The sequence below is a fragment of the Sycon ciliatum genome, chromosome 12 (genome assembly GCF_964019385.1).
Source record: "Sycon ciliatum chromosome 12, ocSycCili1.1, whole genome shotgun sequence".
Lineage (NCBI taxonomy): Eukaryota > Metazoa > Porifera > Calcarea > Leucosolenida > Sycettidae > Sycon > Sycon ciliatum.
The window spans coordinates 17,965,954-17,993,614 of NC_088654.1; the positions used below are offsets into that span (position 1 = coordinate 17,965,954).

The 27,661-nt window shown below is 44.8% G+C and overlaps 2 protein-coding genes across 2 annotated transcripts; both read right to left on the bottom strand.

Moving 5' to 3' along the window:
- Positions 1-949: 949 nt before the first annotated feature.
- LOC135828579 (leucine-rich repeat-containing G-protein coupled receptor 4-like) lies at positions 950-18,077 on the bottom strand. Its single transcript, XM_065341015.1, has 7 exons — positions 18,014-18,077; positions 16,802-16,873; positions 14,075-14,146; positions 13,282-13,353; positions 5,635-5,703; positions 3,572-3,687; positions 950-1,372 (listed from the first exon to the last, which is right to left on the bottom strand). Exons 2-7 carry the CDS (start codon positions 16,807-16,809, stop codon positions 996-998), a joined length of 714 nt encoding a protein of 237 aa, XP_065197087.1. The 5' UTR covers positions 16,810-16,873; positions 18,014-18,077; the 3' UTR covers positions 950-995.
- On the bottom strand, positions 4,076-4,561 carry LOC135827859 (small ribosomal subunit protein uS12-like). The gene is given in 2 exon segments (XM_065340291.1): positions 4,076-4,455; positions 4,458-4,561. Coding segments are annotated over 2 exon segments (429 nt in total). The 5' UTR covers positions 4,534-4,561; the 3' UTR covers positions 4,076-4,102.
- Positions 18,078-27,661: the final 9,584 nt, after the last annotated feature.

The following is a 27,661-nucleotide window of genomic DNA, read 5'->3' on the forward strand; positions in this document are numbered from 1 at the left end:
TATCAGCAAGAGTACATAACCCCCCAGAGTGTGCAACGCCGATCCAGCTCTGCATAGGGTTTTGGTCGAGCGGAATCGGATCTTCTGATGTCATGCGTACACTGCATATCACTGCAAGCCCGGTCTCGAGACAGGGCACCGTTGTTTTTGATCCGAGTGTACCCGCGACTCCCCGGGTTCCCCTCATATGTGTACGGTATTATGACGCAAAGATCCGATTACGCTCGACCAAGACCCTATGCAGAGCTGGATCAGGCGTTGCACACTTAGGGGGCTTATGCACTCTTAGTATCAGCTGTAGTTGGTATCATTGTGGGAGATTATGTTGTGGGTAAGTGAGAAGCGAGTACCAAAATCAATGACTCGAGTACTCTTTGAAGAGACGAGCGAATATTCGAGTGAGTACGAGTATTTACTGACAACATGAAACAGTACACGCTCCCTGAACATCGAACTTAGTGCACCTGATACACATGTAGTTTTACCTGCAGCGGCCAGCCCAGTTCAGGGTAATAATCGAAATACTGTATTTTGCTGGTTAGCAGGGACAAGCAATATTACTTCAGTGTGTGTGAAATATATACTCCTTCAAAGCACACTTGTTGGAACACATCAGGTCGAAGAAAAGTTTAGTCGCAGTTTTGGTAACGAAATCCAGTCAGTCTCTTAGTGTTCGTAAGAATTGGAAGATGAAATCACTGGCAGGACATACGAATAAATATCTGTCTCAGAAGTGAGGGCGAGGCTTCTTGCAGTTTCATTTAAGAGTGGAAGAAAGGAATTTGCTGAGGAACTCGTTCCCAAAACTCTGAAAAAACACAATTGTTTTTCAGATCAATTTTCACATCTTGCACATCAATTTTCACATTCTTCACATCATTTTGCACATTTTTCACATCAATTGTTTCAGCAACTTTTCGGCATTCCGCCATCATCAGGTCAAGTCTGTGTTTGTGCTGAACCAATGCCAATTATGGACTAGATCTCATGTTCTACTACAGGTATTTACTTGACATACAATGGGCGAAACAGGTACATGACGTACCTTGTGCTTGGCACATCTGCACGTATCCAGGCAAGCTCAATGAGGGCATCACAGAATGGAGGAACACGTCATTCTCTCGACATGGAAACCGAGCTTGTAAACATCCTGTGCCATTATCAGCTGCTGACTGCGACGTATTACACCAGCATTTGAATTCAGTTATCGATCCCGAGCAAGTTGGATAGGTTAAACATGTCGTGCACTCTTGCACGGCAACGCAGTTGGCCCCATTGAATGCTTTGCCCTCGGGACAAGTGCACATGAAGTTGGTGCGGGTATCCTTGTAGCCATAGCAACGCACAGCAGCACCCTTGCAATACGCAGTAACTGAAGGGGACACATCAACAAAACAAATCCCGGTAGACCCAGGTGTTCGAAGTCCGTACATGGTATCCTAAGTTCGTACGCCTATAATTTCATGTTCTGTTATTGTATTCGACTCAAATATTTTATGGAGGGGACAGTGTGGTATGTTCTCCTCGCGTAGCGTTTCATGCAAAAATCAACTTTGCCAAGACCGATTTCAATTGGACACAGCGTCAAACAGACCTTCACTCAATCATCAAGAGCCAGCTTAGAGCTGACAATGGCCAGAGGAGAAGAATTTACAGAGAACCACCAATCCTTGCAAAAAGGTTGACACTCCTGGCATCTCCACCACTGTTTTCCTGCGGTTTTCACAGCGCAGCCGACTAAAAACAGCTTGCATTTCGGCAACAAACTACGCTTTTGCAAGAAATAATGGTGGAGGCACATGCCAAACCTATCCCTTCGGTGCTTTCGTCGTAACCGAGGGATTGCAAGTTAGCAATTAGCAGAGATATGTGTGTATTTCGAGACACCTCTGATCAGTACGGGCTTAGAGTACCCTCTGCGACACCAAAATTTGACATGAAAAATCAGCGAACTCGAGAAACAGATCGGATCGAAAGATGACCTGGTTCAATCAAGCCTGGCCTCAGAACAAACTTGGACAAGATACCTTCCATCCACGAGCAGGATTCTGGCAAGTGATCATTGCTAGTTTGAGTTTCAGCTCGGCAAACACGCACTGTAAAAGTGTACGAACTTCGAGCACCTGGGTCTACCAGTAGTTGCAAGGTTTGAGCCAGGGTCGAAGAAAAAGGCACTACATTCCGGAGGGTATGCGAAAGATGTTTGACTTCACATTACCCAATAGTATTCCTGAAGATTTGTGATGCCTCCGTGAAGCGCTATACATGCAAGGAAATGTGCCGGTACCCACGGTCAACTGGGTACTCACTACTCGGAGTGAGGGTAACATGGATGCAGCTAACGAGGTTCGCCCCTTGTCCGGCATTGGTTGTGAGAGTTATCACCTCACCCTCGCCGTTAGGCGCTGCATCTGCCACCCTGGTATTACAGGCATGGTAGTGGCCTGGCACGAGCAAAACTTCCTAAGCTGGTTGTGTTTCTCAACGCAATTGTATAGCCGGATGTAACGCGGACGTGCGAACTTTACTTTTTTCACTCCTAAAGATATGACCAAGATGCTACCAAGCTGTTAGCTACATTGTACATCACGTGTAATATCAATTCGTGAATGGGGCCTGCTGCATGGGTGGGGGCATCTTTCTTGGTTGGCTGATAACTGGAATCAATTCGGGCGTGGTGAAAGAGCGCATTCAATTGTTAAAATGAACATGTGCGGACAACTAGCGGTGGTGACCGGTATATTGTGGTACCTCCAGCCGTGAAAATATTGCAATAATGCTGAAATCTAGGAAGAGTGAATATACAGTACTGAAATAATGCAGAAGCTAACGTAAAACATTAGAATGTGCCAAATTAGCACAAAGAGTGACGTCCAATACTACATCCACAAAAAGCAATAAACAAGATAGGGGAACGGCTACTCGTGCAGTACTTCTTTCTGGACACTACCCGTAAAACTACTTGGTCCGACTTATCAAAATGTGCGTTTCGCTTCGAACATCAACCAAACAAATTCAAATAATCTCAGGACGGAATAAACTTTCCAGCTATCTAACACTATCATTCAGTTGTCAAATTGTGATGTTGAAGAAGAAATGGCTCCAACTCCAAAGGAGGCAGCGGCTCAGGATCCTAGTCGACTCGAGCATTTTGCGTCCAAATTTTGTCGTCAGAGGACTCCTGTTGCTTCTCGCGCAACACAGAGAAGGCCTGGCAAAGTAAGTTGGAATAAAGTGTAGATGCATGGAGGAAGGGCGGTGACACTGTGGCTCATGCCTTGTTGTCAAAAGAGATCTGGCTGGATTCTGGCTGTACTCATTTTCTTCTTCTTGTATTCGAGTGCTTCTAATGTATTCACTCTTGTAAAGTGCACATTCCTTCATAGAATGAAAGACAACAGCAAGAGAACATAGTGGACTACAAAGGGCGTGGAGGTGCAATAAAGCTGTGCAGGTAAGGTGAAGTGTGCTCCCCTGACCAATGGTCACGGGGTATTCCAGCATTAAAACAATTCATATGGAAAGCAGGATGAAACTTAGAACTGAACCTTAGAACTGAACACCAACTTACAGGTTTGAACATATTGCAGGCCTCTATTGTTGTGGGATACGTTAATGCCTTTCTGCTCAGGTTTTACCAGTGGGCAAGCATCACTGTGTGACGGAAGGTTGCTGACATCTACTCTCCTACAAAGAGCAGCAAAGTGGGTGAAGTTTGGTTTCTTAGAGGCATACAATTAATGAAGATTATAATGGATTAACTCAACTTGGATGGAGAAACAGGGATTCAAAGGTACGCCTTCATGTCTGCTGATACTACCAGTTTCTTGACAGCCTGCGCCTGCCTTAAAATTAATCTTACAACTAACTGCAAGTCAGTTCAAGCACGTCTTAGGTGCGCACTCCACTAGCCTCCCAACTTGGAAAGTTTAAAATTAGAGTACTACTTGAAGTAACACACAGTGTGTAGTGGGGGGGGGGGGGCAGAGGCGACTGGCTGCTAGTTGTAGACCTCGTGTAATATTATTCCATAAGCTGATTCTCAAGACACAGGCGGTATAAGTGGTCATGAGACTGGTTTATTAGGGCATGTTTTTGATGTTTATAAACGTGGTCTCTCCTTCTTCTCCTTGTACAGGGCGAGCAGGGAAACGTTGGCAACCTTGACGACCTTGAAACGGACTACGGGAATGTCACCGACAGCGTGTCCCTTACGTCCGAATCCAGCTACCAGAACCTCGTCGTTCTCCTCAATGTAGTTGAGGCAACCGTCACGGGGCACGAAAGCTGTGATCTTCTTTCCGTTCTTGATCAGCTGGACCCTGACGCACTTTCGGATGGCAGAGTTAGGCTGCTTGGCCTCAACACCAACTTTCTCGAGGACGATTCCCTTGGTGTGAGAAGCACCACCGAAGGGATTAGCCTTCAATGCCGTTCCCAAATGGGCCTTTTTTACTGCTTGTCATGCCATTTCTGGTCACGACGATGGAAGCGCAGCTTACGAGCAGTACGGATACCCCTTGCCTTACCCATGGTTGTGCTTGCAAGAGGCAAGAGAAAAAGAGCGTGACGTGTAGTTCCTTGGTCCTTTTCCCTGTAAACTATACATGCATATGTATATGTACATGTAGACACCTGTACCCCCACGATTAGTAACCAACGAGGATTGTCTTTGTTACAGATGGGGCCCTATTCAAGAGACGGCATTATTTTTTTCATTGATGGTAGAAGAAACGGTTGAAAGTTGGATCGGTTGGACAGGAGAATTATGTAGACCCACGTCGATCATCAGTGGGGTTGTTCACTCGAAATTGGTTTTTCGAAGAAGTTGGCATATTTTAGTTTGCTCCGAGGCCAGAGTCGATCGAACTGAGCCACTAATTTGTGTTTGCTCGTTGTCTCCAAGTTGCCCTATTTTTCGTTTCAAACCTTTTCTATCACAGAGATGGCTGAAACCAGGAACAGTTTTGGAGTCCGTCTCAAGTTCAATCTGAGTTCTAAAATTGCTATCGCTCCACGACGGCCAGTACAGAGAAACGATAAGCTTTGTGTGTGGTTCATTATTAGTTTTAATTTGGGGCGGTTTTTCTCTTTGGTTGTTTTATAAGAGCCCATTTGTGTTGCATTGTTCATTTGATCAACGATGATCCCTCACGAGTGTTGAACGAAAACTAGTTCGAATCTTTCTCCATTGTTATCTTCACTATTGCATCTTCTTTCCTCGTTCTGTTACTGCACATTTCACCCATTGGTTGACACTGTTTAGTAAGTAATAACATGTCCATCCAACAGGTCCTCCTTATTGCGATTCTGAAATTCTTGTCTTCTTGCCCTTTGTTTTTAAACTAACAGCAGAACAGTGTTTTTTGGGGTAAATTGGCAACTTCGGAAAAGCTGTAATCCTATTGGGTGGATATTCTTCTCAAAGATTTGCTCAGCACATTGTGTGATCATTTGAAAACATCTGATCCTTTCTTGCTTCCCGATTTAGTAGTCAGGTAAAGTTCCCATTTCAATCCTTCAGGTGTTGTCAATAGGCGTCATGAGCACCTGGTCCTTTCAGGTCACGCTTCCGGTCACGCCCCGTGGCGCCCCGTGGAGTATGGACCGCATGTATGTATAAAAGGAACTTACAGTTGTTGTAGGGATGAAAAGTCAAAAACATCCATAGCGAAATATGTGAACGGATTATCACGGAGATCCCTGCATGAACAGTGAGTAGTGCATAATGTTCATTATTATTCCAGGGGCAGCTCGATTGGTTTAGTGACTGGATTATGAAGCATCCCGGGTCACGTGAGACCATGGGGAGTAGACCCAGGTGCTCGAAGTCCGTACATGGTATCCTAAGTTCGTACGCCCATAATTTCATGTTCTGTTATTGTATTCGACTCAAATATTTTATGGAGGGGACAGTGTGGTATGTTCTCCTCGCGTACCAATTTTCAGGGATCTACGATCAGCAGAAGTCCCATACCACGGGAGTGGGTTTTCGAGTGTCCATACGAAATACAAATTGGGTTACATTTCATGCAAAAATCCACTTTGCCAAGACCGATTTCGAACGGACACAGCGTCAAACAGACCTTCACTCAATCATCAAGAGCCAGCTTAGAGCTGACAATGGCCAGAGGAGAAGAATTTACAGAGAACCACCAATCCTTGCAGAAAGGTTGACACTCCTGGCATCTCCACCACTGTTTTCCCGCGGTTTTCACAGCGCAGCTGCTTCTTCTCTGAGCCGACTAAAAACAGCTTGCATTTCGGCAACAAGCTACGCTTTTGCAAGAAATACCGGTGGAGGCACATGCCAAACATATCCCTTCGGTGCTTTCGTCGTAACCGAGGGATTGCAAGTTAGCAATTAGCAGAAATATGTGTGTATTTCGAGTCACCTCTGATCAGTACGGACTTAGAGTACCCTCTGCGACACCAAAATTTGATATGAAAAATCAGCGAACTCCAGAGAAACAGATCGGATCGAAAGATGGCCTGGTTCAATCGAGCCTGGCCTCAAAACAAACTTGGACAAGATACCTTCCATCCACGAGCAGGATTCTGGCAAGTGATCATTGCTAGTGTGAGTTTCAGCTCGGCAAACACACACTGTAAACGTGTACGGACTTCGAGCACCTGGGTCTACTCCTTGTTGTATTTGAAGAAAGTAAGGGAGAGAGGGAAAATCAAAGAAAAAGGAGCCTAGCCTGCCTGGCTTACTAGAAGGAGACTCAACACAAGCAGGTACAGATTAGCAAGACAGCTAAATCAGAAAGAAAAAAACCATTGAAACGAAGAACGAAGACAGACTAGTCTTAGTCTTTTATGAATCTATATATGCACACATGCATCAAAATTCTCTCGTACAGCCAGCCAATAAGACATAATTATTGGTATTGAGTGTTTTCGTTCCCTTCTTGTCAAAATACTACAAGGAATGATGGAATTATTCAGGAGACCATAGCTAAAAAAGGATTACATTGAGAAGCTTCAAAACTCAACGAGGTGCCATAAAAGAAGTGGGGAAAAGAATATCAAGGTGAGACTAATAACAGTAGCAAAAAGTGACAGAAAAAAACAAAGGAAATAGAGGACAGGAAATACACTACACCTCTGGAATTCGTCCTGACACATTCACGACCAATTGTGCCAAACAACTGCGAAGTCAACACGTTCTCCTTCTGAACATATTATAATTCAGGATCCCGCGAATGTACACGGCTTCTCATACAGCAATATGCAACTTAGACCTACCACGTGTGAAAACAGAAAGGACAGAATCAGTGTACCACTCACGACAACTAGCACCAACTGACAAGTGATTCTTGATTGCCGACGTCCGCTTTCCTTACTCTGACGCATCCATTCTTCCCACTTGTGGCTCTTCCAAGACCCTTTATTATGATCTGGCGTTGCTCGAATGGTCGGGCAAGCAATGCACTGCAAGCCTCTCTGGAGCGTCCCAGTACTCAAACAACGCGCGCGCAACGCAGCTTGGGCCTTCGGGTGCCCAAATCTGCCTCCAAAGCCGCCCACGACCGTCCAACCGCTCGCGGGTCCATTTTATGGAACACCCTCCCATAAAATGGACCCGCGTGGTATTGCCCAGTACCACCAGTTCAAACAAGCCTGCCTCCCGTTCTGTCTTGCTAGCAGTAGCACCCACTACTGAACACTACAGGAACCTTTGAACGTTTGCGGTACTCCACAGTACCAGTCACGTGCTGTTTACCGCCTCCCCGGTGTTGTATTCTAACGTTAACGTCATTCATTGACTGAGCGTTCTTTGCTTTGTTCTACACCCTGCTATCATGTTAGGCTATTTCCTACAATATTTCACTGTTTCCATTCGCTTCCATGTAATTGGGCGACACCGCCCGTTTGGTTCTGCGAATTCAAATAAAAATGTACCTACCTACCTACCTTCCCGGGTCTCCTCCATTATGTGCAATGTCCCCGCTTCCATGAGCAACTCTTCCGGTAGGTGTTGGCTCTGTGTCCAGTTTTCTTGGTTTCCGCGGCTTGCCACATTACTTGGCGTTCACAGTCGTTGTCACCTCCAGTAGCGGTGGCTGCGATTCCACATCCGTAAGGGTCTCCGGTTGACGTCTCATCAATCTTCTCGGACTCGATACTTCCATTGGTGTTATTGATGGCTTCTATTTGGTGTGTTATTTCTCACCCATGCTCACCTGAGCTGGTCTCAGACCCACACTCTACGAAGAGGGGGAGGAACACCTTGGTGCATTCACAGTGGCCGTAGAAGAGGACGATCCAGAAGTAGATTGCACTCCACCTTTCGGTGGACAACCACGGCGAGGACGAGACCCACCCGCATCACTTGGGACAAAACACAGCCGTACATGCTGACGAATGCGTGCACCCAGGTGCTGAATCGTTCTACCTACATACCGATTGCTACAAGTTCAGCACTGAAAGAAATACAAAAGAGAAAGGACCAAAGAACTACAAGTTACGCTATACTGTCCACTAACACCACCAGTTACTAAACAATCAGCTCATGCAATAACATTGCACGACACTGACCGACGGTACTGACGTTCTACAACTAACTGGCTAACAGCTCTGGCACATCTTGGATGCGCACTCCAACAGCCTCCCAACTTGGAAGGTTCTATTAAGCCTAGTTCACATTCGACGGGGCGCGACGGGACGCGACGTAAGGATCGACGGGAAGCGACGGGATGGTCTGACGGCGCCCAATGTGAACACCAGGAACGGGAACGCAACCGTACTACCGTACAGATCGGGAAGCGACGGGAAGAGTTGGATCGATCCAACTTTTCATACCGTAGACGGGCGTAGCCGGGACGCAAGCGTACACAACGGCTGCAATTCGAGTGTGAACAGGAGACGGTGTCGTGCGCCGACTACTCCCGATTCGTACTTGGAAATTTTTAGCATTTCGAACACTGCGCTGCCCATGATAACTCACAGAATGGCTAGCACGACTTGAGTTGAATTTTAGCAACATAAGATCTCATGTCACTTATTGTATTTAGGGATAGTTCAGAAGCGTGACAGACGAACTATTCTTTCATTTCCGCAACTTTCAACTTTCAGGCCTAATTTTTGGTCTTCATGAAAAACTGGTATTGTGAACTTGATTCCGCTTCTTTCAAGGAGAAATAATTGAAAAGAAGTCCCGAAAAACGAGAAATTAGGTCCGAAAGTCACCCCGTCACGGACCGTGCCTTATGACTCGCGCCGTTCGACGTTGAACGTCGCAACGGCTGCTACATGTCGTGTCGTACGAATCGTACAGGATTTTACAGATCACCCCAGCCCTCCCGGCAAGCCCTTACGTCCCGTACCGTCGGCGTCGCGTCGAATGTGAACTAGGCTTTATAGAAAATTACATAAGGAGGGGAAACTAGTAACTGGTGGTGTTAGTGGATAGTAAAGCGTAACTTGTAGTTCCTTGGTCCTTTCTCTTTTGTATAAATTAAACCTTGGCTCTCCATCCGAGTCTATTCCTGAAAGACAGATAAGTTTATTTTTACTCAGGGCAGGCAAAGCATCCTTCCGCACAATGAGCGCACCAGTCGTCCCAAAGATGACATACAACTTTACACATGGGTACGACGAAAATTCAATGGCACGCACCTCCTTGTCGACGCGTGCCACTTATTATTGGAATTCACTCACAATAATTGCACACAGAGACCTTTCCTGGGGTTTTCAGCCGTTGCATAACCTCTATTCATTCACTAAAGAAAGTCATACATTGATCGAAGCTCGATAGACATCTTCAATAAGATTGTTTCGACTTCGACCACTCTGGAGGCTGCAGATGCATCCTGAATAGGCTTTCCCCAAATTTTCCGGCCGAAAAATTATCCAAAAACGAGACTTATCGAAAAATCGCTAAATTTTTCGCCGATTTTGGAGGGTTCCTTTGAGAATCGCCGAAATTCTACCAAAGTACTACAACTATTGACGTAGAGAGCTCAATTTTGAACAACATTTTAAAAATGTTGTTACAAAGCGCATATACAAATGATGTTGCTGCAAGCACGACCGCTCGAGCTCTCTACTTCAGTACTTGTAGTACTACTTCGAATGCGGGATGCATCCCGACCCTGGATCACTCCGGACCTCAAGTGTGCTGTGAAACTGAAGCGAGATTTGTATAGCATTTATAGGAAGTATCCAACCAGTGAAAACTTCATTGCCTTTAAGCGCAAGCGTAACGAAGTGAAATGTTTGTCACGTACCCTCCATCGTCAGTATGTACAGTCGGTTCATGCCACCCTGTCTTCCCATGATCGCCCTAGTCTCCATCAATTTCTCCGCCATCTCCGTAAGAACTGTAGTCGGGAGCCGATCCGATCAATGACAGCTTCAGACGGCACGGTAGCAACAGATCCCGCAGACATAGCAGACATATTGAACACGCAGTTTACGTCGTTTGGACTTCCTGACGACCCTACGTGGCCTATACCACCACTCACCCCTTCACCCTCAATACCTGCGTCCCTCCTCCTATCATTGTCGACTGGTACAGCCCAGGTGAGGAAATATCTCCGTAATCTGAAAACTGGCAAGTCCCCTGGTCAAGACGGAATTACCAACGAAGTTTGGAGAGCTCTTGCTCCGTCTGTTGCCTATCCTGTGTCAATTATCTTGAATATGTCATTTCGCGAAGGGAAATTCCCAGCCATGTGGAAAACTGCGGTAGTCGTGGCCACCTACAAAAATAGAGGACCACGCACCACCCCCAGCAACTATCGCCCTATCTTATTGCTCTCTACTTTATCAAAAGTGTGCGAACGTGTTGTATATGACATCATCTATGATCATGTTCGCATTTCACTTTCGCCAGCACAGTCGGGCTTTTGTCGGGGTGACTCCACCAGGTACCAGGTTACCCGCCTCGTGCAAGACATCCACACCGCCCGGAACGCCCATAACCATGTTGGTTTAGTTTTCTCCGATCTCGCAAAGGTCTTCGACACTGTTTGGCACAGGGGTCTCTTAGCTAAGCTGCGAACAGTATATAGCATTGATGGCAAGGCTATCGGCTGGCTCTCATCGTATCTCTCTAACCGACATCAGCTTGTACGCCTCTCAACTGTGTTATCGGAGCCTTTACCCGTTACTTCTGGAGTCCCCCAGGGTTCAATCCTTGGGCCACTGCTATTTCTCCTGTATATCAATGACCTCCCCGATATTGCCCCTGGTGTCAGCCTTTTCGCTGACGACACAGCTCTGCTTTGCTCCAATGCTTGCCCTATACGACTGCACGAAGCCATGCAAGATAGCATTGGGAAAGTTATAACCTGGATGCATGATTGGAAGTTGCAGCCAAACGTTGATAAAACGGCAGCTATGTACATTTCCCCTTCTCCCCCTTCCCTACCACTTTGTTTTCCTTCTTCAAGTGTTGCTATTCGTATTGTTGAAGAGCATAAGCATCTTGGCGTTATTATTGACTCTAAATTGTCATGGTCACCCCATGTGCAGTATGTCTGCAAGCGCACAAGCTCCATCCTTGTGGCTCTTCAAGCCCACTGTAGACATCTTCCTCTTTCTTGCAAACGCTTGTTTTATCGTTGCTATATATTGCCCTTACTTGACTACTGTGATACTGCTTGGTCTGGCATAACTACTACTGTATTGAACAAGCTAGAAACCCATAACCGCATGCTCCTCAAAATCTTATTTAGCAAAGATCGTCGCTTTCCCTCCGCTAGTCTTTACGAAATTGCCAAGATCAGTCCCCTTTCCACTCGACATAAGTACCACCTCTGTGTTCTCATACATAAAATATTACTAAATAAAATACCCTTGCATATCCGAAACACGGAATACCCGGAACTCACTCAGTCTCCCACGCGCTGCCCCCACCCTATTCACTAGATCCCCGATCTTTGCTGGCTATGTGTTTTGGGCAACATTACCAACGCAGGCCAAGGCCAGCACGTCGATGGATAATTTTGTTGCTAAAATCTCTGCTCAATTATAGGTTTCATGTATATCCTGCTGGTTTGTCTCCTCCTTTGCCTTCTTTGCCTCTTATTTGTATTCTTTTATCTGTTTTACTGCTGTGGTTGGCTTTCACCCTTGTCTCAGTTTTATTGGCCGTCATCATGATGTGCCATGAGATAATGATATAAATACAAAATACAAAAACTACTGTAGTGCATTGAGGTCGTGTGACTCGTGTTCTTTGACCTCCTCTCGAACAAACATTAGCCATTAGGAAGATCGTTATTAGCAAAATCTCCAAATCGGCCGGCCGAAAAAGTATTCGAAAACGAGACATCGAAAAATCGCTAAGCTTTTCGGGGATTTTGGAGAGTTCCTTTGAGAATCGCCGAGAATCTAGCAAATCTCCCAATAATATCTGCCAGATGTGGAGTGACTAGTTCTGTCATCGCTATAGTGTGGACGACGTCGATCTGCAAACTGTCGCTCACAGCCATCACCAGCCTCTCAAAACCATCACTTGGCATCCCCCAGAGGTATTGGAGAAAGCCACAACACCTCTCACAACAAACAAAGGGCTAAGGACGATGGAAAGAGAGCATGCCCAAAGGAAGACGAACACTATCAAGTTCAAATGGTGTTGAACACCCGTACCACGATCTTCAGTCTACCACTTTCAATATATTGTGGCTCGCCATTTTGTTTTAACACGCATACGGTCAATTCCCCGAAACACTGTGTATTGAGCAGGGGGTGGTGCTTTCTTGAAGGTTTGCCCAGTCGAAAGTTCGATGGACTGCTCGTGTGCTCTGGATGGCAGTCGTGACTCAGTCAGGCGTCAAGTCAAGTCGGAGGAATAGCGCGAGCTCCAGTGTGGGGAGCAAACTCTTCCCTAACAATTATCGCCAAAAGTCGCTGCCAATATTGTAGCCATACAAACTTTTTTGCTGGAACTTGATTATAATTATAATTATCCGCAAGAGGTACACAAAAGGAAGTAAATAGGGCTGTTTTTTGTTGTAACTCAGAGTTTCATGGCAAAACCCAATCATCAGACAACATAAGGAGATTAGAAAAACGCAGGTATATGAAGGCAAGCAGAGGAGATAGAATAATTCAGTGCAGACGATATGATAATCATTCAACACCTCCCAGAGGCAGTATGCTCTGACGTGCCAGAATCAACATCTCTAATTATAATTATCTTAAGAGTCAGACACGCCCAATTGAACCATGGCTGGTTATCGGCCACATCACCTTTTCATTGGCTAGTGCCACGTGATTGGGAATAAATAAAAATAAAAAATATAATCAAAAGGCATCCGAACTCACAAAACCAGAAGATTGGATAGGCCTGTAAATATTCCGCTTAGGAGCGATGATAGCGAATTTTTGTAGAGCCAACTGTAAACAGCATCCACATGCAGGACATAGATGAAAAGATCTACAAGTAAGTCTTTACAAAATGCGATCAGCAAGGTCAATCTTGTCAGAGAATCAGTGTACACATCCACAAATCCAAGAGAAATCATAGGTGATCTCCTTCCATGTTCAGGAAATACAAAATCTCTAATACAGAATAGGATTGGCTGGTTACCATTGTCTTCCCAAAGCTCGGTTCTCATGTTGAAATATTCGCCCAATTAAAGTCTCTGTGATGTTATGTGGTCTTTTCGCTGCAAATGTCCGATACATAGAGCCAATAATTCAAATGTGGACTGCACACAAACAGTGCAGGCCGAGTCAGCTCGATGCACACATGCGCCGAGCCTTTATTGCTCGTGTAAAGCTTTAAACGCGGTAAGTACGGGGAGTTGCGCATTCAACACACACACACACATACACACACACACACACACACACACACATCACTGACTATGGTTGAGCGCGTTCCTGTCACTCGAGTTGAACCTTGGTGTGAAAGTAACTTAGTTGTAGACAGCAGGCACGGTGACCAGGTTACTGGAGTACGCATCAGCACGTGACTGCTTATTCAACCATGTTCGATTGGGAATAAGGGCCGAACGCTGTTACTCAGAGTTTCATGGCAAAACCAATCACGAGCCAACAAATTTCAAATTGTGGATGGAAGAAACATTTTCGCTTCTATAATTTCAAAACTCACAGTCCTTGAAGCTTGGGTAGATTGGCAAAGATTCCCTGCGGTAAGGATGTTAGAGAATTGCGATCCAGCCGTCTGAAAACAAGAAGCATATACACGGTACGAATCGCACATATCTGAACCAAGCCGATTTTGTTGTCTGACATCTCAATCAGAAACAACACAATGTTATAGCAGGGGACACGATAAGATTTCGAAATTGCTCTGACACAATGTCCTGCCACTTCTGGAACCGGTCGGACATGGCCGGACACTGTGATTTTTTTACAAGTCTGGTACTCATAATAAAAATAATTATTATTGTAAAAAGCTTACGTGGAGATATTATTATTGTCTTCACCAATTTCACACACGACACCACTGCATAATGCACACATGCATGTACATGCTACATCACACTGAGGTATTGCTGGTCACATCAAGGATTATCATCACACAGATCTCAAGTAGTGTAACACTGATTCAAATCGCTGTGCGTTTTTCAGCAAACATAGCAACTGTGACATGAGCGTGTAGTGTTTCTGCACATTTCGGATTTGAGCTGGTTTTTCAGCGGCAGATCAAAGACATTCATTTTTACGCAGTCGGCAAAAGACAAAGTGGGCACCTGCTTGCCCATTCTAACTTCTTGTTGCCAGCTCCAAGATCGACAACATGTCACTACTCGAGTTGGCTGAAGGCACCCATCTTTGCAAACGCGATGTGCTCTTTGAACAGCACGTTGTTTCTACGCGACGTTGAATTTCTGACTAACCTTCGCTGCTGCTGTTCCGTCGATCTTGCACAGCGCCTGTGCAACAGGAGCGTGATTGACTGGATTTGCAGAAGACTGCTCCTTTCGATAGAGGCATATCGCAAGCGGGCACACATTTCTGACGCCTTGTTTCCCTGGAACAGGGACGTTTTCAATATTTCGGATTGTACAAGCGCCTCACGTAATAGTTCCTATTGTAGCGAGAAAGCGATGAAATTTCATTTCAAAACTCCTCAATCGTTTGCTACGCTCAAACTGGAGCTACACTGAAGTGGACAGCTCCCTGTCTTGCTGTGAAACCCTCTTGTCACAGGTTGCTGCTCCGACTTCGTGAGACTTCTTCCCAGGCCGAGCGCCATTGTCCTCAGCCGTTCTCTTTCCCAGCGACGCTATTTTGTGAATTTCGATCGAAAAGATTGTCCGTTCAAGAAAAAAAGCGCCGGATTCGAATCGAAAATGGTCGGAAAATGTCCGATGTCCGACCGTTATCGTGTCCCCTGTATAGTCTTTGTCAGAAGACGCTTTTTCTGTGGGGTTTTCCCGACCCCTTCATGGAACTAGCACCTGTCTGTTCTTATTGCGAGTGCCCTTAGAACATCTGCCAAAGCAACCTTCATCGTTACTTCCGAATCTTTTAGCTGATGAGTCATACTGCCTAGTTTCACATATACACGTTTTTCTTTACCCTCCGCACCGCAATTGGTTGTTGTAGTTGTCTGTTGCGTGTGATGATCCTTCCATTTGATCCGTCAAACTCAACACTACCTATAAAGACTTTTACAGCACGAAATATTTCAGCGCAGTATAGTTCATCGCCAGTAGATAAGCGCCAAATATCCCAGCGCTACATAAATGTATATGAGCTCCATATATTATTATAATATGCCCGAAACAGCTGGCTGTCTACAGCTTGGGGTATCTCGCTTCTCGCCATTTGTCTTATTGAGCACTCTCTGTAGGCTGCTTTAGTGCTGCTGCATTACGCATCGTTCGCTGCCTTTCGTAGTGTGAGCACTCTGGCGCTAGATCAGCGAGTTATATTGATGTTTGTGGTACCACCTTTGTACCATGGCTGGCAATTCGGGTTATAAGGTAAAAGATATCTCGCAATCGCAGTTGCATACAATTATCAGCATTATTTGGGTCTCCAAAGGGTTAAAGCTCGTAGCTGTACTGATGAGGCTTTTATGGCCGGAACAGCTTGCTGCCAGGAACTTAAAACATTCATTCATCTTGTGATTAAAGCTCATAGCTGTATTGATTAGGCTTTTTTGGCTGAAACAGCTTGCTGCCAGGAACTTAAAACATTCATTCGTCTTGGGCACCCTGTAAGAAGACCTTAGGGTATAACACAAAACACTGTACATATGAATTGTTGCCCGTTCGTGTATTTTTAGGATGTGTTGATACTTTCTGTGTCGCCTATTCTGCAGCTGCATGGGTATAAGCATCCCATTAACTCCGCTCGCTTCTTATTCTTCCTTCCATTTGGCAAATGCTGGTAAAACGCAAATCATAATTATTATTGTAGTTTCATCATTCCTTTTAGTCACGAATTAAATTGATAGTTATGAAAAGAAAACGTTCTTGAAGACTTTTCGTGGCTATGGGTGTGATATGAGCACGCCTATAGTTTTATTCACAGCATTGTTAACAATAGTAAAAATGGCGTTTGTACTAAGTGCACAACCCACTATTTTCATAGCGCTGAATAACAATATTCGTGGAGACAGAAATGAACCGCTTGATGCGCATGACTCTCAACCTCGTTGTCGTTGTCCTCGAAAATGTGCATTTATACAGTATACTGTTAAACTATCCTCCTCCTGTGTAGGTGTACCTACCTGTCTCTGCAAACCGCAGTTAGTGATGCAAATATGGGGCAGTTTACAGTGTATGTTTTGGCTTAATTTTGAATCAAGGACTGGTAAAGATTAAGTGATGGCTCGTTCTTCAAGTATGTAATATGTACTCACAACGACATCAGATTGACTAGATTTGCAAATATGTCCTTGGGTAGTGATTCTAGATTGTTAACATTCAACCATCTGCAAATGAGAACAGTGTGCATGATACCAGTATTTAATAAACTAAACGCATTCCCTCATTGTTATTAGGCTAGGGCCTGTTTTGGACTTCCCACTCTAAATAAAGAATACAAACAAACAAGCAAAACAAACAACACATACACCGTACACATTTTGTATGATAGTGCATATAACTAAGGAAGAAGAGGAAACATAAAAACAAAGAAAAAATCAAATGCTCAGTATCCGAGTTAAAAAAAGAAGAAGAAAAAGGATATTGAGCCAACAGTATTATGTAAAGAAAAAGGACCTAAAAGTTACGAGTTATGACTAACAGTTCACCATGGTAACAAAATAATGTCCAGTCCGATAGTGCGACAACAGGGCACACAACTGACAGGGATATTAAAACATTCCATGACGTGTCAGTTTTGTACCTTGTTTTCGCACTATATGGCTGTATATTATTTCGTTACCTTGGTGGACTGTTAGTCATAACTCGTAACCTATACATGTGTCTGTCTTTAAAAGTATATAAAATCCCACGGGAGCCTATATGCTCTTACTTGAAGTAAGATCATCCATACAAGGAAAAAGTGATGAGGCTTGTAAATCATTTTCCTTTGCTTCAATCAAATGATTATCTTTGTTCTGCGTTTTCTACTGACCATCGGAATGCTACACATCAATTTGGTGAGCCATTAATGAACCTAACGCTTTCTGTCGGACTTCACACATCGCTATCTCACGTCCGCCATTCAGAGTACACGAAAAGCCCATCGCACCTTCCACTCGAAATACCTGCAAGAAAGCAACGCTCCCTGCTCAATACACAGTGTTTCGGGTAATTCACCCCTCATCAGTTGAGCTTAAGTAGGCTAAGGAATGTTTGGATAGTTTGACAGCAGCATGAAACGGGAATGCTGTGCCTGAAAACTGAAAAGCAGCACTTATAGAATGCGGGCTTTTCGTGTGCTCTGAATGGCAGACGTGAGTTAGCGAATTATAAAGTTCGGCAAAAAGCGCTTGTTCCACATACATGTACTTCATATCTTCATTTCACATCCATTTGTCATTGGCAGTCGTTTGACGAGCCAGGAAATGTTAAATAAATACAAAATACAAATACAAATAAAGGTAATTTTTCCCGCAATTACTCACAGACGTTGAAGTTGAGTGATATTTCCAAATGTTCCTGGCGGGAGAGTTGTAAAGAAATTGATGTTGAGCTCGCTGCATACACACAGACTATAGATATTAAATTTGGTGGTGTGACAGTCACGCGCATGTGACTGAACCGGAGCGTACAAAGTGGATCAATGCGCGTTTACATCAACTCCTGCATACTTTTCTTTTTCTTAGCTACAGAACTTTCTTCAACATTCAGAGGCTCCTCTGAAGCCAATCAATAATCTCTTCAACACATTCACAGCCACGGTCTTTCATTGCAATTGAAATTTAATTACTCTCCAAGTAGTGTTGGGGTAGAAATTGCCGAGGAAACGTCGCGGAGGGGTGAGCTCTCCTGCGCAGGTATGAGTTTGGCAGTACTTCAGCATGGTGAAGTGGAAGAATTCCAAAAGGCTTATTTCAAGAAAATCTGAAAAGGAAGATGGAGGATATGTCCCCAGTTCACCTATGTTGAACTGACAACACTTCAACATAGATGAGAAATCATAAAAGTGCTAAAACTTAAAAACAGAAGCTGCAAGTTGTAGACAAACACGTTGAAACATCAGAAAACAATGGTCACACTTTCACGAGGTGTGACACCAAACAACTGCAATGATAAAACAGTCTAGTTCTGTTCACATAGTTCTGGATCTAATAATCGTAAATTACGATTATAGAGAGCTTCTAGCACAGCGAGATGTAACTTAGACCTTCCAAGAGATAAAATCGAAAGATATTGTCGCAGTAATGTAGTTAGTGTGTGTTAGCATCTACTGATCGCACTGCCATGTTTACTTTTGCCAGGCACCGCTGCGTCAGTGCTTTGCGCACTGCACGCAAACTGCCAGCGCATAGATTTGGGCGCGCTTCGCACAACTGCTTCCTTTGAACTTTTGCTCTCTGCACTCACACTGCCAGCGCTTGGATTTGGGCGCGCTTAGCCTGACGTCGCACAACTGCTTCCGTTGAACTTTCTTTTTCTTTCTTGCCGTTGGCTTCACTTCAAAGTCTAATTTTTGGTGACTTTTAGCTTGTGCCAGCATCAAATTGTCATCCTCCATCCCTGCCATCTTATCCTCTTGCTAATGGTACTAGGGAACATTTAACTCTATCGCTCCTAACTGGTCATTTGCTTCGCTAGTTGCGGCTCATCACGAGCCAGTTGCGGCTCTTCACGAGCCAGTTGTGGCCAGTTGCATTGGCTTTGCCTTGCAACCCCATTGTGGCACAATTTTTGGTGACTTTTAGCTTGTGCCAGCATCAAATTGTCATCCTCCATCCCTTCCATCTTATCCTCTTGCTAATGGTACTAGGGAACATTTAACTCTATCGCTCCTGACTGGTCATTTGCTTCGCTAGTTGCGGCTCATTACGAGCCAGTTGCGGCTCTTCGCGAGCCAGTTGCTGCCAGTGGCCTGGCGTTGCTTTCCAGCTCTTTAAGCTTTTGCATTACTAGACCACTTACTCGAAGCAGAAAACTATCTCCAAAACAACACCTGGTTGCCTTGGGCTGAGTATGAGTGTGTGAGGGATATGGTGCTAACATCAGTATACCACTTACGAAACGTTTGATAGATGAAGGAAGTATGGACTTGATTTGTAGATTTGCGGTTTTGCATGCGAAGTTATACATGTAGATTGCGAAACTATTTTGACCTCGTCCAAACTTCGGTATAAGTTCGTTAAGTACCTACATAATTAGCGTTTGCACAGGAGATTGTAACATGGAAAATGTAGGCACAAGTTATCCGATCGACTCCACCAACTTAACCAGATTTTTGAACAGTCAGACGAGCACAATCTAGCACAAAACTGACGAGGAGTACTCTTGTGCCCATTTATTTCTATGTTATCCAAAATGTGAACTCACAGGTCTCGAAGGGTGAAGAGATTTGCGAATGCTCTCTCCGGTAAAGATGTTAAAGAATTACTGCTCAGGTCCCTGTGAACAAGAACATCAAAATGTATGATGTAAATCAAGGATCCGTAGTTTGGTGGTTGTCATGACAATTACTGTTCATTGAAGTCATTGAACATAGTACAAAGGTACTCAAAACAAGGTTAACCCAATTAATAAAAATTCACGGTTCGCGTGAGACTCGGTTTCTCTATATAGAGGCCGAGTTTTCCGCATCCGTAGGAACGCCACCACCCTTCAAGGATCAAGGCGCAGATGCAGCTCCTAAAGCGGTGGGAGGAGAGTAGATCAGCTCACCAGCATGTGGTCAAAGACCGAAAATCCCATTCACTGCATCCATATTTTCCTCGTGCCAGGCCTTAACCCAATATGAACGGTATAATTGGATTTTTCGGTCATAACCGTGTAGTGCATGGTGGTAACACTCACATGTTAGTACCTTCGATTTCCCTTTCCCAGGTGTAGCATTAAGTACTCTCCTGAGGAAAATTCTTAGAAACTCAATCTTCTTTGGATTGAACAGGAGACCTCTACTAGACAGAAGGTGGTCAATCTTGGTGAGATCAGAACTGAGTTTGGTGGTGAGAACCATAATTTCATCGCCGGATCGATAGTGCGTGATGTCATCTGAGTACTGTTCTGCCGACATTTGGAGTGCTGGAATACAGAAGAGATCTCCAGAATATACTCAAAGAATAGGACTGGTCCTAGGACGGAATGCTGCAGCAGATTCTACACCAACAATAACCTGCTGTTGTTGACCTGCCAGGTAGATCCAAAACGATCGCAGAACGATGGCAGGTATTCAGATGGCTTGGGGGTCAAGGAAAAGCCGGCTGCGCTGCACCCAATCGAATGCCTTGGACATATCCACAAAAACTGTTCTGCAGTAGAGTGGTGTTGCTTCTATAATTTTACTACAATGTCTAGCTCAGTTTGGTTGTCTTCTTCTAAGCTTCAATTAATACTGTAATAGCGTATGCCTGTTTCTAGGTTCCCTTCATAACGTTGGGTTAGCTGTTGGGCTAACCATAGTTAGCGATAAGACCGATGCGCTGCTCTCTATCGCATGCTAGCTGCGACTGAGCTGGCTTTACACGTGCACTCAACTGCTGTGCATGCGCCCAAATCGCATTGGGTAGCTCTTGCTGCGCTGACTTTGGCTTGCGCTTTCCTTTGCAGTGTCACTGAGCAGCAACCGGAATTTGTTTGCCACCCACCCTCCCATTCCCACATTATATAGGTGGGAACAGCTTCCTTCAACTGGTTGCTTTGCTGCTACTATCTCTGCTTAAAATGGCATACTATTGGTCGGCTGTTTGCGACGCCAATCAGTAGTCATTGCACCCGGTCGCGGGTACTATTGCCGCTCAAGCATGAGCGATTGCTTTGGCCGTTTGCAACGCCAATTGCTTCACCCTGGTTGGCTGTTTGCAACGTCGATCAGGGAACTTTGCACCCGGTCGCGGGTACTGCTGCGGCTCAGTCGTGAGCGATCACTTTGGCTGTTTGCAACGCCAATCGCTTCACCAGTTGATCGAAACCAGCACACTGGTGTACCCCAATCATCCTCGTGCGGTGTTGTGAGAATACGTGGGTATGCATGCAGCTTTGCTCTGTGACTTTCCATTGCATGTAGTCACTTGGCTCTCCCATTTCCTATACACTGCTCTGATGCATTCGGGTGCAAGCGCTACAATATGTTAAAGGGCTTTGCACAGTTGATCTACACCTGCACATTCTGAGCGAAATCGGAGAGATCGACTTGCACACATGTTTTGGTATACTCCGACATCCTCTCTTAGGTACATACATGTACTTTGCACAGACGAATGGTCTTTATCCAAACTATGTACTCACAAGTGCTGAAGGTTGGAGAGATTTGCAAATGTTCCCTCCGGTAAAGATGTTAAACTATTCCTGCTCAAGTACCTGTTAATTAACAAGAATAGCAGAATTGATGATGTGGATCAATGACCCGTAGTATGCGTGATTGGCTTGACACCTATACTGGTGAAGATCCATTTATTATTTCCATTAACCATAATACAAACGTACACAGAACAAGGTTAACCTCAAAATTGCACAGCTCAAGAATATGTTCAATCCCGAAAAATGGGAACGATTCAAACACTTCTTCATAGTTAAGAGAGCATGTCTGAGAAAACCAGAACATATGTGCAAGTCTGTTTCTCAGATTTAGCTCAAATTTTGCAGGTACGGTAGGTTTGCTTTGGGGTGTAGATCGACATTCCAAAGCCCGCGCAATATCTTTTGAAGGGAACCATGAAATCGGCATACCCCTCAATATTGGCCAAATATTGGCACGATTTATGGGTCTACAAACGAGCCACGGCACAGCATACAAGAACAAGCTACGAACAAAACTCCATCAAGCCAACATTACCTCACGTTCTTGGGGCAGGACCACTTAGCCACGCCATCATCCCAGAAGACGAGGGCAATCATCCCTTGACGCCACAAATGATCGTCTTGAAAATAGCCAAATTACAAGTGCTGATAAAACAGCGAGCTACATGTACGTCCTCAATTAGCAAACACTATACACCGCCAGATAGAAGAACACCTCTTCTAGCACTGAGGACATGTCCCCCATCATCCTTTTTGGGTTTTCTTGAAAATTAATAAACAATTTTGAATTTTTCCACTCGACCATTCCGAAATGCGTCCAAACTCATACCTGCGCAGGAAAGCTCGCCCCTCCGCGACGTCTAGTCAGCAATTTCTACTCCAACACCAATCCCAACGCTGCACAACACAGAGCAAGCTTCTCCTTGCGCCACCGACATTTTTCGGTGCAACAGTTGATGCAAAAGTAACTGCATTTTTGCGTGTAGTTTTTGGATTTTACTGCAAGAGCCAGAGCCAGGAATGATGAAATCACGTGCCTCGTGACACAAGCCAGGTACACAAGCCAGGTCTCGTTGATCACGGTTCAGCAGTTGTTCCGTCCTTGATCAAGCGCACCTGCACTTACATGGATCACCCGTTGATCTAGATCGGATCAAGTGCATCTTGATGTCCAGCTCAAGAGCACGCATGTCGATTGTCGTGTTGTAGGCCTTCCAGCCGGGACTTTCCCTCGACATGCAGCACAGAGACTAGGCGAGTAGGCATAGGGTCCAATCACGTTGTTCATGACGTAAGAAATCTGATACCCCATGCCCCATGCAACCAACCAGTGCAGTGTACCCTGTAGACAGTGTAGGACGCGCGCTGCGCCCGTCAACTCCAAGCGACCTTGAATCAAGGTCGCATCAAGGCTTGATGGACCATGGTCATTCCTTGCTGTGGGAGTGTTGCAGATCTACGTGGATCATCAGCATGTAAACCATGTAAAATACCGGTAGCCGTAGTTCTTGTTGAGCAGAGCATGCAAGAAATAATAATGCATCTTACCTCCTCCCACATGGTCCGTTTCGAATAGCACCTCAGGAACGATCGTGATTAGGCCCCCGTGTAATATGCCGGCATTTTTTCGGTAAAATCCGCGAACCCAGCACGTTGGGCTCGTGATGCAGCATTTTGGGGGAAACGGAGCACTTGGCCGTTGTGTATCAAAATTATTAATCATGTTAATTGGGAGAAGAAAACTTCCCAAACAAGAACGTCACTTCCGCATTCCGTGGGTTAGCTTCTTGTTGAGTAGTTAATGAATTGTTTACCATGGCAGACTCGAGCAAGTCTCTTAATGAGTGTGTTTCGGATCGGATGACAGTGCTAGTGACGAAGATGAAGATACTGTAGAGAGCGATTCTTGCAAAAAAGTGAGCATTTTCCGAGCATTCTCGGCAAGGTTTGGGAGCATTTTGGGCATGGTTTACGAGAATTTCCCAAAAGCATTTCGGCAAAGTTTCGGGCATATTACACCGGGCCGGCGGGCCCTAATCGTGATCGTGTGGATTGTGTCGTGCACCAGAAAGCATTATTCTACGTCACGATGCACGTGATTTCATCATTCCTCTTGCAGTAAAATCCAAAAACTACGCGCAAAATTCAGTCACTTTTGCATCAACTGTTGCACCCAAAAATGTTGGTGGCGCAAGGAGAAGCTTGTCGTTTGGAGTGACAAATGATCCCTGCTGCTTTTCCTTGTCAGAGTCAACAATACACTTTGTTCTGCAGCTTTGGGAGTGGTGTTGGAGTAGAAATTGCTGACTAGACGTAAATAAAGAATACAAACAAACAACGTCGCGGAGGGGCGAGCTTTCCTGCGCAGGTACATGTATGAGTTTGGACGTAAATCAGAATGGTCCAGTGGAAAAATTCAAAATTGTTTATTTCAAGAAAACCCAAAAAGGATGATGGAGGACATGTCCTCAGTGCTAGAAGAGGTGTTCTACTAGCTGCCGGTGTATAGTGTTTGCTAATTGAGGACGTAGCTCGTTGTTTTATTAGCGCTTGCAATTTGGCTATTTTCAAGACGATCATTTGTGGCGTCAAGGGGTGATTGCCCTCGTCTTCTGGGATGCTGGCGTGGCTAAGTGGTGCTGCCCCAAGACTTCTTCTAAGGTGAGGTAATGTTGGCTTAATGGAGTTTTATTAGTAACTTGTTCTTGTACGCTGTGCCGTGGCTCGTTTGTAGACCCATAAATCGTGCCAATATTGGGCCAATATTGAGGGGTGTGCCAATTTCATGGTTCCCTTCAAAAGATTTTGCACGGGCTTTGGAATGTCGATCTACGCCCAAAGCAAACCTACTTGCAAAATTTGAGCGAATTATGAGAGATCGACTTGCACATATGTTCTGGTTTTCTCAGACATGCTCTCTTAATTAAAACCTGATTTAACATTTTTTGCACAAAAACACATCCCAGCATTTTTCCTCTACTGTTGTATTGTTCAGACTAAATGTTGTAGTTTTCTTTTACAGGTATCTGAGTGGTGATTTCTGCAGTCAGGCCAAACCAAATAGGGAGGCTAGATTTTCTTTGTTGCCCATACTAACACTCTCATTCGGTCTGGAAGGCAACAATTGCGTTTGAGTATAATGTTTTGGTCCATTGCATACGCCAGCCAAGATTAGATTCAGTAAACCATGCCCCTAGGTACTTCACATTGATTCAATGTCAAATATCTAATGTGTAGCATATGAACCACATAGCTGGCTGTACTGCTTGAAGAAAATGAAGAAATCTATCAGGCCAATTTCGGGAAGCACCCCACAGAGTTAATTGACATGACTTGTACGTATATTTTATTTTCTACTTTCGATTTAGTTTTCCAGGAATGGACTGGGATGAAGAGCCAAGGATAAATTAATAGAAAAGAAAAAGGACCAAGGAACTACAAGTTACGCTATAATGTCCACCAACACCACCAGTTACTAAACAATCAGCTTATGTGATAACATTGCACGACACTGACCGACGGTACTGACGTTCTACAACTAAGTGGCTAACAGCTCTAGCACATCTTGGATACGCAGTCCAACATCCTTCCAACTTGGAAGGTTCTAATTTTATGATAACATAGGAGGATAAGGTGAGCGCAACCAAGAAAAACACCAGCTGACAGTCTCAGCTGCTAAGGACGTTGGCGGATGTTCATGCATGTCGATGACGATACATGTACTGGCAAGACCATTGGACAATACGGTCAAACCACGATTCAAGGACGCAAAGCAACATTGCACACAACTTGTGTGACTCAAAGATGCCAAGATAAATGAACCGGAAAGCTATGTGAACAAGAATCATACAAAACCGAACGCCTCAGTAAAACAGCACTGTACTGTACTTCAATGTACTTCACTGAGATAGTTCTTCATTTATCCCAATTATGCACTCACAAGTTCTGAAGCCTGAAGAGATTTGCAAATGCTCCTTCCGGTAAAGATGTTAAAGAATTGCTGCTCAGGTCCCTGTGACAAAAATGGCAGAATTTATGTTGTACATCAAGAATCCATAGTATGCATGATGGGCATCACAACAAGTGTTGATGAGTCATGGAACATAATGCAAAGGTACACAAAACAAGATAATCCCATTATGGATGGTATGAAGGATTTATCCGTCAAGACTGTGCAGTACATGATGTACACTCAAATGTGTCAGCTTGGCATTAGTAAAACGTCTGCAGCTCTCACACACATCCTGGACCACTCAGATAAATCAGGTGTTTATACTCTAAATGCAGCCGCAAGCCACTGGCAACAAAGTGTCATGACAATACTAATGATTTTCCACCATTCGTCGGCTAGAAGCGTGCAGCTCACTCTTTAACCCAAACTCAGCCCCCAGCCCTGGGGCACTCCAGAGCTGGAATAGATGTTGCATCGACGAAGGTCAGGCCATTGCGCCTAAATAACGCATCCCATGGATGACCGCCTCAGACAGCAATATCGGGCAATACGGCGGAGGAACCTTACTAAACATAAACTGAAAAGTGAGCACTACAAAGATAGGTTTAGAGCCACAGCAGTCATTCCTAGACTTTAAGGTAGCTCAAACCACTTTGGAGGTAACATTTTGTTTTACAGAAAAGTGCTGTTTTCTCGGTTGCCTTTCAAGTGGCCATAAGTACAACAAAATGCATAAGTATCCCCCATAGGAATATCATTTCCGCAGATGCTAGAGAACAACTTAGAACAGAGAAAACAGCACTTCTTCTGTAAAAGTGTTTTCCACCTCCAAAGTGGTTTGAGCTACCTTAACGAGCAGTGCTGAATCAACTAACCGGAAGGGAAAAATCCCACCCCACACCGACGCGCATTCATTTGGGACAATAGAGAAAAAAAGAAAAAAGCCCCCCTCTTATCTTTGTCACATACTCTACATATATCTCTTGTCTTGAACCTAGAGGGTAGGGTGGTGGTGGCGTTTCTACGTATGCGGAAAACTCGGCTTCCAGCCTAGTCTCACGCGAACCGTGATTTTTTAGACAATATCGTTGATAATGATCAGCGCGATGTTCTTACGACCCCAGACACTCCAGCGGACGAATGTTTGGGCAACTGCCTTCTCGAGTTTCTACCAGTTACAACAGAAGCAGTATTGAAGATTCTCGAACGGGTGAATACCAAGAAAGCATGTGGATCAGACATCGTAACAGCTTACATCTTGAAACACCATGCCGCCGAGCTGGCCAATTCTTTAACTTTAATCTTCAACCAGTCATCGTCTAGCGTCAAGGTACCCTCAGCCTACAAATTAGCGTCTGTGTGTCAAGAAAGGCGACCTCAATGACCGTTCCAATTACCGCCCAGTCTCGCTACTCGTCTCGTCTCCAACGTTTTGGAATGAATAGTACTCCAGCAACTTCACAACCATCTGGACAGCACACTGGGAGAAATTCCCAATGAACAGGAGGACCATAATAGCACTTCCGTTCAAGAACTGGCAGAGAAGCATGGACACGGGAGACTATACGGGCGTACTGCTGCTCGATATGAGCAAAGCCTTTGACCACGCCACCAAACGGTAATAGAAAATGATGGTGACCTTCATAGTCTGAAGATCAGTGGAATGAGCTGTTCAAGTCATATCTGTTTCACCAAACCGCAAGTGACTACACCAGGGGCGCTCCTCAGGGTTTCTTCCTAGGTTCAACCCTTTTCAGCATCTACACGCGACATGTCCCCCCACTCTGCCATTTCGCTTCAAATGCATTCTTTACGCTGACCACACCACCCTGCATGTCTCTGGATTGCGTCCACGAACTGGCATGTACTATTTGCAAGAATATTTACTCTGGTG